At 34.8% G+C, this 11,309-nt stretch overlaps 1 protein-coding gene across 1 annotated transcript; it reads left to right on the plus strand.

Annotated features, from left to right (window-relative positions):
• The first annotated feature begins 8,849 nt into the window (after window positions 1-8,849).
• Window positions 8,850-9,748, plus strand: LOC132273572 (uncharacterized). The gene is made up of 2 exons (XM_059774544.1): window positions 8,850-8,915; window positions 9,020-9,748. Exons 1-2 carry the CDS (start codon window positions 8,850-8,852, stop codon window positions 9,746-9,748), a joined length of 795 nt encoding a protein of 264 aa, XP_059630527.1.
• The last annotated feature ends 1,561 nt before the right edge of the window (window positions 9,749-11,309 follow it).

Genomic DNA, 11,309 nt, shown 5'->3' on the forward strand with positions numbered 1-11,309 from the left:
TATTTAACAAAAATTCAAGAACAGTGACGCAGAAGAAAGTACAGATTTGGGGTCAGCATGAAACAATTGGATTGATTTTCTTTGTTTTAATTATTTTATTTTCTTTTTAATGCATATGCACACTCCAATTCAAGCCAACTTTGGGCAAGTGAATTGAATAAAAAAAAAAAAAAGGATTTCATACCTTTGAAAAAATTGTGTTTTGATTTGCAATTTGTTGCACACTAATAAAGATTGGTCTCCAACAAAAGGGGTTTGAAGGTAATTTAGGTTGTTGTTAACCTTTTTATACGATGAAATCAATATATACTATCAAGATCGAATCCGGAAAGTATATACTTTCAATAGTCTTGCGGTTTGAACAAGAAAAGAATGTACTTATTAAGTTTCAAAAAATAAAAAAATAAAAAAAAAAAGAAGAACGTACTTATCAAAAAAAAATTGAGAACTGATGTATTTTAATCGAATATTATCTAAAGAAAAGGTGTTCTTTATAAGTATTTGAATTTAAAAGAAACTCCTCGTAAAAGCACAGTACTTGGTAAGCAAAATATATAAATTATTTATTTTATGTTTTTCACTCCGAGGTGTTAGTACAGGAATCTTAAAAATATTGAAATGCTAAAAAGTGTAACCTTTAGGAATTCAAAAGGTGTATAATGTAAATTAAAAAATATGTAAATATATAATTACGATACAAAAATATTTATTATTTTAGAATAAAGGAGGTGCTTGTAGTTAGAAGATGTCTGTGACAATACTTATTATTTGAAAAGTCGTGTTTTTTGAGAAAACAAAAATTTAAAGTCATGTTTTCTTTTTAAATTTAAAAACTAAGTTTAGTGTATATAAATAATAATAAATAAATCCCATTTCATAATAAATATAGATATATTTAATACACATATTAAAGATAAAATATATATTAAGGTGATTGAATTAAATATCATTTTATATCGGAATCGTAAATACTTTGGAGAGAATTAGGTAAAGCAGATAACGTACAAAAGAACAATATTTCTTAGAGAATTAAACAGGAAATGAATACGGAATTAGACAGAAATGCAATTCGGAACGATAAACACATTATATAGTTAGACAAACATAATTTGTTTTAACATAATATAAATAGTGCAAATATAGTATTATAAAATAATAATAGTCTATTATAAAATAAAAATAGTTCAGGAAAATATCAATAAAAGCATTTTAAAAGAAGAGAAACTTACTTATCGCCTTTTGGTGAGTCAAGATAATGAAAGACTCCAAAATTATAGGTTGAAAAACATTTATTAATTCTTTCATGGCCATGTTGCCCATAAATTTAGGAGATATATATATATATATATATATATGTATATATATATATAAAATTAGAAGTATATTGGATGGATGAAGGAAAAAAGTTTAGAAAAGAAACAAAGTGGCAGATGTAAAGCGTATATTGTTTTTATTGGACTACTCTTATAGGCTACTACACACTTATTAATGAAAAGATATGTCTATTCAATTATATAAAAACATTTACAGTTAACTTTCTTTGCAACTGTTCGTATTTCTCTCACATCATTCATCAATAGATTTTTTAGAACTTTATTTTGTTGAAAACCAATTTGATGCATGTTAATAAAAAATGTGTCTTCAACAAAAAGGGTTCAAGATGACCTTACTAAATTTTTGGAGAGAGAGAGAGAGAGAGAATTGAAATATTCCTTGTACATTCTTTTATAAAAGAAAACAACTCTATAGCAGTGAAAATTGAAAAGTCAAAGTAATGAATTTTTAAAATAAATTAAGTATTTTGAAATGTATATAAATATTAGAAAATGAATCCACTTTTATTAGTAATAATATATATATATATATATATATATATATATATATAGGGTAAAGTATATAAAATCTCCCTCAACTTGTAGCGTTTTCCAGTAAACTCTCTCGTCTAATTTTTTAGGATAAATTACACTCAAATCCCTTGAGGGTAAATTATTTTTCAGATAGATTAACATTTTGGTTTTAGATTTTATTTATATTTGAATGAGTGGTTTAGTATTTTACTTATATCCCAAATGTCAATTTTTGTTGGGAGTATAGTACTTTGAAGTGTGAAATGACTATACTACCCTTTGATCTCCCGTGCACTATTTTTATGACCAAAGTACCCCTAACATACAGCTTCCTCTTCTTCCTCCTCATATCATCAGCTCCATATCTATCTTCCATCTTCCCTCCATAAGGCAGAACATCTAGAAAATCGAGAGCAGTAAAACTGCCAGAGTTCAAGGCGTTCGCATCCACTAAACTTCTAATTCTTGGATCATAGGTAAGCAACACTTTTAAAGTCGGCATTAAATAAATAAATAAATCAGATAAAATGAGAATTTAATACACTTGCTCAACCCAAAAAAAAATGTCAGAGATTACAGGGCAAAAAGAAAAGGATGAATGAACTTTTGTCCCCATGTGTGGAAGACCCACCATTCAGTACCAATACAATATTTAGCCTTATCTCATTTCATACCCTTCACTTTTTCTCTCTGGAAAATTTCTCCAATCTTTGAAATACTCTTTCAACATCTCTTTGAGATGTAGGTTCTGGTGACACGAAATGTAAGTTCTTTGAAATTCAACACTCGCACAAGCCCTATCCATAAGAAAGCCAGCCAAAGGAGAACTTGATCTGTAGTTGATGGAGCTGGGCCCTACTTTTGTATTTCCAGATTCTCAACTGTGAATATCGAGACTCCGTATGCTGGGTTTGGGTATCGAGACTGCCGTTGCCGCTATATATATGCCATGTATACATACAAATGGTATTTTTTTTTTTTTAGCCTTTTTGATGTGTGAAGTTGCAGAGAGGGGTATGAAATGGGTTTGCGTATGAAAATGAGTGTGGTTTGTGTGTTTTTTGATGTGTGAAGTTGCAATGATGGGGCTGAAGATGAAAATCGAAGATGGGATTGGATGGTTCAAGCACCGCGACTAGCGATTCCATGGTTGTTGGGGGTGATCACGATTTTGGTATTTACAAACAATATATATATATATATATATATATACACACACACGGGTTTTTTTTGTCATTTAATATTAGATATATTTTGTATGAAAAAAATTGAAGGTAAAATGGTCAATTTACATATGTCAAAGTTCAAAAAGTAAATTGGGGGTGTAAGTGAAAGTTAAAATCAAAATCTCCATTTAGCTGAAATATGACCTAACCTCAGGGGGTGTATGTGTAATTTATCCAATTTTTTTATCAAAGAACTCCCCTCGACTTGTAAACTTTTCCAATAAATTCACTTATCTACTTTTTTTTTTTTATCAAAGAACCCCCCTCAACTATTTAAGGGGGTAAAAGAGTTGATATTTGGACCAAAATACCCTTTTATTTAAAATTTAATTTTTTTGAATTTCAAAAATTAATATCTCACAAACCATACATCCAAATATTGCAAATAATATATGAACGAAAAGCTTATAAAATAAGGATTCTAGAAATATAAGATTTGTTTAACAAAATTTTATAACCAGAGAGAAATAGACAATCTAAAAATCTACTGCAATAATTTTTTTTATTTATTTATTTATAAAATACTCAGGTTATTTGCAAGAAAATTTTCAAAATTATTCATTTTCATATGGAGCATAACATATAAAAAAATTAGCCCCAATAGAGACCGAGTATTTATTTATTTATTTTTTTTTAAAAATGGTGAGTCTATAAAAAAATAAAAATGTTTTGACGCAAAATATGATATCTCATGAAATCGATCTCTGTTGGAGCTAAATTTTTTATACATTCGGCTCCATATGTAAATGAATGATTCTAAAAATTTCCTTGCAAATATCATGAGTATTTTATTTTTTGAAAAATAAAATAAAATTGTTAGAGTAGATTTTAGATTGCCTATTTTTCTCTGGTTATGAAGGTTTATTATACAATTCTTATATTTTTGGAATCTTTATTTCATAAGCTTTCCGTGCATATATTATTTATAATTTTTAAATGTATGGTTTGTGAGATATGAATTTTTGAAATTTGAGAGAATTAAGATTTAGATAAAATGGCATTTTGGTCCAAATATCAACTCTTTTACCCACTTTAGATAGTTGAAAGGGGTTATTTGGTAAAAAAATTAGATAAGAGGGATTTATTGGAAAAATGTTACAAGTCAAGGGGAGTTTTTTGGTAAAAAACATAGACAAGAGGGGGTACTGGAAAATGTTACAAGTGGAGGGAGTTTTCTATACTTTGCCCATGTATATATATATATATATATATATATATATATAATTTGAACCAAAATAATATATGTAAAAATTAAAATATTGATTTATAATACTTTTATTTAGTACATTCACAACTACCCTTGACAATTTTTCATATTCTACAAGCGTTGAATAATAACATCATTCCCAACAGTACTAAATATGTCTCTCTCAATATACACAACCATCATATCATTCATCCATTGATCTTCCATTCGATTGCGCAATCGAGTTTTCAAAATATTCATGGCAGAAAAAGCCCTCTCCACTGTGGGAGTAGCAACCGGCAAAATCAATGCCAATTTCAAAAGCAAGTAAACTAATGGATAAGCCTTGTCTCTTTTTGTCTTAACCATTCTTCGAGTAAGATCACCAATTCCTTTAAAATTTAAAAACTCCTTGTTAGAGCACATATCAATAATATAGGTGTTAAGTTGATCACCAAGTTTCAGGAGGTCTAACGGAGCAAAATCTATTAGATAAAATTCAGCAAGTCGGATTAATTTTTCCTTATCAAAAGCAGCGAATGAATCATCTAGACACAAACACGATATGCAAATAAGCAACTCAATGTTTGACTCATTGAAACGACTATTTAGTTCTTGAAGTTGCATGTCCAACACAACATAGAACAATTCCACACGATAGGAATGCAAATTTGTGATTTCATTAGCTTTACGTCGTGATCGCTCTAGAGTTACAAGTGTATCATTCATATTGGGAACTTCAATATTATGTTTTTTTTTTTACAAAAAGAAGAAACTTGATCGAGTAAAGAATCCCAACCATTCTCTCTCATCATTTGAAGTAGTTTCTTGCATACTTTAATCAAGGACATAGCATTTACAATGTCTTGATTTTTCTTTTACAGCGCCTTTGACAATTCATTTGTAACTCCCAATGTAGCCCAAGTAAAGACAAAACTAAATGACTGCATAAGTGTCAATAAAATTTTTGCTTCAAATATCTGTTCAACATATGATCCATCATCTCTAATTATCTCAAGCACATCAATAACAGATGAGTACATGGAAATCAAGCTGATTAAAGTATTATAGTAAGAGCGCCGACATGAATCACTATCACGTTTCAAAGTAGTATGTATTCTGATTAAGACCCCGTCCACTTTCAATTTCACCATTATTGAGTGCTTCAATAACCATGGTAGTTTGTTTTTCATGAAGAATATCACGACGTTTACATAAAGCCCCAACAACATTGACATTAGCAACAAAGCTAAAAAAAGTAGTGATATCAATATGACTTTTTGTAACTTTTACAAGAGCCAACTGTAGTTAATGAGCAAAACAATGGACATAAAAAACACATTCATTTTCCTTTAAAATTAGTGTTTTAAGACCATTAAACTCGCCTTGCATATTACTAGCTCCATCATATCCTTGTCTGCGCAATCTAGTTAATTATACTCAATCCATGCCTACAAAATAGTTCATCAATTGCCATCTTAAGTGAAAGAGCAATGGTACTTGTAACATGTTCCACACCTATAAAATGTTCAATTACATCACCATCCATATCCACATAACGAAATACAACAACCACTTGTTCCTTTGATAATATGTCACGAGATTCATCAATCATGATAGAAAATAGTTCATCTCCAATATCACTAATAATAACATTAATAGTTTCAATGGCAGCGACATTCAAAATGTCTTTTTGAATATATATCAGGTGAGGTTAAATTGAGATTTTCAGGAGCATTCTTCAATGCTACTGATTTTGTAATGTTCCTGAATTTTGTCATTTTCCAAATTTTGGAATTTTATGATTTTCGGGGGTATTTTATTCTCTTTCTCGTTTTACGTGCCGAACATCATGGGGCATGCCGGCTTGGTTCGAGAGTTAGGTGGGACATTTCCCTGAGTTCAGGACTCTTGGAAATGCATCGGTTGTCATCTCGACTTTTCTCCATTTTTCGGGTCGGATAGTCCAGGGTGGGACCTGCTACCGGAGTCATTGTGTAGAGGAATTTTATCTTGGGTTCATTGCATACCATACGTAACTATTTTGTGCATATTTAATGTGGTTGTGTGCTATTTTGTATAGATATATGCATATATATGTGTGTAGTGGGAAATAGAAGGAAAAAGAAAAGTTAAAAAGGAAATTTTGTAGTGGGACCCACCACTAGATATTTTTGTGATTTAGAGACCAACATTGGCCTCATTCTCCTTCTCTCACCCGGCACTAGCTCTCTCTCCCTCTTTCCTCTTCATTTTTCTTTTCTTTTTGGCTTCAAGCTTCAATCTTCAATTACTTTTTCATCTCTTGGAAATTTTGGGCGCCGTTTGCGGCAAATCAAAGAGCTTGTTAAGACCTACGCTTTGATAGGAGCAATTCACACTTTTGGCCATCTTAGGAATTTTGAAAATTAGGGCTTTGGTTTGGAATTTTGGGGGTTTTCATTTCCATTAAAGTAGGGGTGTTCTAATACATGAGTTCGTATGCCATTTGTGAGTTAATTCTTTATAAATTGTTGAATTGCATGTTTAATTAGTTTAAGTTCTTGCAAATGGTTTAAATGATAGATATGGAATATATGTGACTAATTGTTAGTTGTTTTATAGTGTTTAAACATGCTTACATGAGGCTGATTCCATGTCTTATATGCTTGTTAATGCTTGTTATGCAATGTTATAGTTAAATGAGAATTTTAATTATGTATTTTGGAAATTTGCTTTATATATAGCATGTGTGAGAGTTTTATGGTAGAATTGTTGAATTGAAGTATAAAACATTCCATGCATTCATTGGGATAGAAAAAGGGAAAAATGTCTTTAAAACAAGTGAAATTATTTTGGGAAAAGTTTTCTAAAAGTGTTTGTGAAAACCCGGACGCCTACGAGGCGCCTAGTGGTCCGTGGTGTTAGTGTAATCTAGAGGGGATTATGGTTGAGCTAACCAGGCCGGATGCGACGCCTTGGATGTGCCTTGTGGTCGTGGATGGTTAGCCAATCTTCCTTTTGTGACGCCTTAGAGGTGCCTTAGGTCGGATTACACTAACGGTTTAAAAGTTGAAACGGAAATGTTTCGGATATGGGGAGTGACATTGCACGACATTGCACTTCATTAGAATATATGGTGTGTATGTGTTTGGGTGACAATTTTTATTTACTTGTCGCTGTAGTTATTGCCATGTACCTCTATGCAATGATCCCGTTTTCTTTTACCTATTCCTTACGTGGATTCACGAGGTCACAAGAAGTGTGTCGTAGACACTTCCTACTGAGCATTTAGCTTACCCCATATTTTTTTTTAACATTTTTAGGTTCGGGAAAAGAAATGGCAGGCGACAATCCACCACCGTCTTAGTTTGTATTACAAGAATGTATCTTTTACTACCTTTTGTATTAGGCCCCATTTTGTAAAGTGTTGACCCAAAGTGTATCATTTTGTAACTTATGAAGTATCTAGTTTCATTTTGTATATGGCCATTGGGGAATTGTAATTATGCTTATTTGCACTAAATCTTTTAGTGTATTTCGTGTAACGTGTTGTAAATTATATTAATATTGTTGTTGTTGTTAAGGTATTAGATGTTAAAATGTATTCAAATACGTACGTATGTATGGTGTGTAGGGTAGGGTGGTTGGTTATCAATGTTGGTGTATCTCGGATAATGAAAATTTCAAGTGTGGATAACCCAGAACCAGGACGTAAAATTCCCATACGTCGACCGGTATCTTGGCAGTAGCCTTTTTACTATATACGTCCCAAACCAGAACCAGTCGACATGTAGCTTCTCACACGTCGACCGGTATCTTGGCAGTGGGTTTTCTACTGTGCATGTCCCAAACCAGTCGACGTGTGATCCCCATACATCGACCAGTTCTGTGTAGTAAACATTTGTGACTTATTTTCCCATTTTGCCCTTGACCACCTACTCAAATATATTGTTACACATTATAAGACTCAGTAAAATGCAATAATTATATTTTAACCATAGAAAAGACTATATTGCCCCAAACTCTATCATATTTACTAAGTGACATAAGTAAGTGACCATTATGCCCTTTGAATCTTATACTATTAGACTCGTGGCAAATGACCATTTTGCCCTTGTTGGGTTTTAATATACAAATTTAACGTGAAAGGACCATATTACCCTTGGATGATTTTGGGTCGGATAAAGATCCGTTTAACGATCTGGACCCAGTGGATTTGGGTCGTTACAAATTTGGTATCAGTGCGATGGTTCGAATACTATTTGGACGACGGGTAGAGGCCTACCTTAGATTTGCATGGAGAGTTAAGTATTTGTTACTTGCTTAATTGCTTATGTGATTGCATGCCTATATATTTATGTGTTAAGGTGTTTAATCATTTGAAAGATAGGCTTAATTGTTTAACTGCTTATATAATTACGTGCCAAGTGCTTAACGTTGTTGTGTATTATTGGCATGATCATGCTTATCATTGGTGGGATTTCTTTTCAGGGAGTATGGAAAGTGTTTAAGTGTTGTCATTCCTTATCGAGTCAATTATGTGAGGACTCCGTTCTTGTACACGTGTAAGTGTCATTGTTTTGATCCATTTTCTCATTTTATAGCGTCATGCCACCAAGAAGGGATCCCGGGGAAAGTTCTAGCTCCAATCCCGTAGAAAGGGATCAGGAGCAAGTTGAAGACGATATATTGTTACGTGACCAAGAGGGGGACAAGCGAGGGAGATCGTTGACCCACCTTTTCAGATGAATGAGGAACAGTTGTAGTTGACCGTTTAGGCAGCTCTTTTTAAAGCATTTCGGCCGGCAAAAGCATCATCGTCACAGTTTGTGCCACCACTAGCACCACGACCACCACCACCACCACCTCCAAAGACAAATGAGTTGGATGATACTCTTTATCACATTGCCAAGTTCATGAAGTTGATGCCAACCTTGTTTGAGGGCAGTCCAGATTCACTTGTTGCGGATAGTTTCATGGATAGGGTGGAAAAACATATCAACGCCATGAATTTGGCGACGGATAAGTTGAAGATTATATTAGCAACTTATAACTTTGTTGGGGATGCTGAGATTTGGTGGAAGACTGTTTCTCACACCCATAATTTGGACACCATAACATATGACACGTTCAAGAAGTTGTACTATGAAAAGTATTTTCCGACACCCAAGCGGAGAGAGTTAAAGAAAGAGTTTGATGGGTTGAGGCAAGGGAACATGACAGTCACTGAATATGAAAATAAGTTCACATCGCTTTTGAGGTTTGCACCGGGGATTGCCAATGATGAGGAAGGAAAAATAGAGAAGTTTGTTAATGGCCTCGATCTTACCATCAGGCCAATTACGGCCGCTTCAGAACCGACAGATTATACGAAGGCAGTGCGGAAGGCCTTAGTGGTTGAAGCTGAAAGCAAGGATAGCAAAGCTATCAGAGAGTCTTATAAGCACAACAGGAGTATGGGTGCTTTCTCCGAGGGTCAATCAAGTAAGAAGCAGAAGTATGAGTAGTCATGGTTCAGGGGACAACAGTCAGCCAAATCCACACCCACAGTTTCCGTGTCTATGGGGTCTTCTAGACCTAGTGTCACTTGTTTCAGATGTGGACAGCCAGGGCATTTCAAATCCCAGTGCATTTAGACCCAGGTATCTCAGATAGTTTGTTTCGAGTGTGAGTAGTCAGGGCACCACAAATCTAAGTGTACTCAGATTCAGGTGGCATTTGGTGGATGTTTTGGGTGTGGCCAGTAGGGCCATAGGGTGAAAGATTGTCCACAGCGAGGTAGTGGTTTGGGCAGAGGTAGAGGTTCACAGCAGAGGCTGATGCAGTCTACCATAGTTCAGTCAGGGTTTCGACCGCCACCACCACCTCAGCCGTCTCAGCCAGCCGTATCAACCCAGAGTTCTCGACCGGGTAGGGGAGCTTCTTCAAGTGCACCCACTCAGTAGTCTGGTTATTAGACAGGCAGTTCACAGGGGCAGAGGACTCAGGGTCGTGTCTTTGCACTTACTCCAGTCGAGCCATCATCCAGTCCTCCAGTTGTCAAGGGTATATTCCTTGTGTTCCATTCTTGGGCTCGAATGTTATTTGATTCTAGTGCTTCATATTCATTTATTGCTTCATCATTTGCACGGCATTGGGTTTGGAGGTCAGTCAGTTAGATAGACCACTTTGCGTTGACACGCCCATTGGGGGTTCAGTCACTCTTGGTAGAGTTTGTAGGAATTGTTCTATTATCAATGCCGGACGGATTCTTGAGTTTAATTTTACCCTTCTCGAGATGAAAGGGTTTGATGTCATTCTTGGGATGGATTGGTTGTCATCTTTTAGAGCCGTTATTGATTGTTTCAGGGGCAGAGTGTCAGTGTGTACCCCGGATGGGGATTGTTTCTGTTTTGTGGGAGATCGGTGTGATCCCCTTACTCATTCATTCTATGGTGTTAGGGGTCAGGATCGGCAGACATTCTTTTTGGCTAGTCTTTTCGTTGATGACGATGTTGAGTTTGGTGGGGTCGATTATCCAGCGGTTGTACGTGACTTTCTGGATGTGTTTCCGGAGGACTTGACTGAATTGCCTCCACACCGGGTGGAGTTTGCTATTGATTTAATGCCTGGTACCGCGCCAATCTCTATGGCACCGTATCGTATGGTGCCAATTGAATTAGAAGAATTGAAGAAACAACTTAATGATTTGAGAGTGAAAGGTTTCATCCGACCTAGTGTGTCACCGTGGGGTGCACCGGTTTTATTTGCAAAGAAGAAGGATGGTTCTTTGAGGTTGTACATTGATTACCGGAAGTTGAATCATGCCACCATAAAAAACAAGTATCCTTTGCTAAGGATAGATGATTTATTTGATCAGTTGAGAGGAGCCAGCTGTTTCTCAAAGATTGACTTGAGGTCTGGCTATTATTAATTGTGAGTGAGGGATGAAGATATCTTGAAAACAGCGTTCCGTATGCGGTATGGACACTACGAGTTCCTTGTTATGCCATTTGGCTTGACTAATGCGCCAGCGGCATTTATGGACTTAATGAACCGCGTCTTCCACGATTACTTGGACCAGTTTGT

Source organism: Cornus florida, unplaced genomic scaffold, assembly GCF_030987335.1.
Source record: "Cornus florida cultivar Cherokee Brave unplaced genomic scaffold, ASM3098733v1 CherokeeBrave_3.0.0_Hap2_Chr01, whole genome shotgun sequence".
NCBI classification, from domain to species: domain Eukaryota; kingdom Viridiplantae; phylum Streptophyta; class Magnoliopsida; order Cornales; family Cornaceae; genus Cornus; species Cornus florida.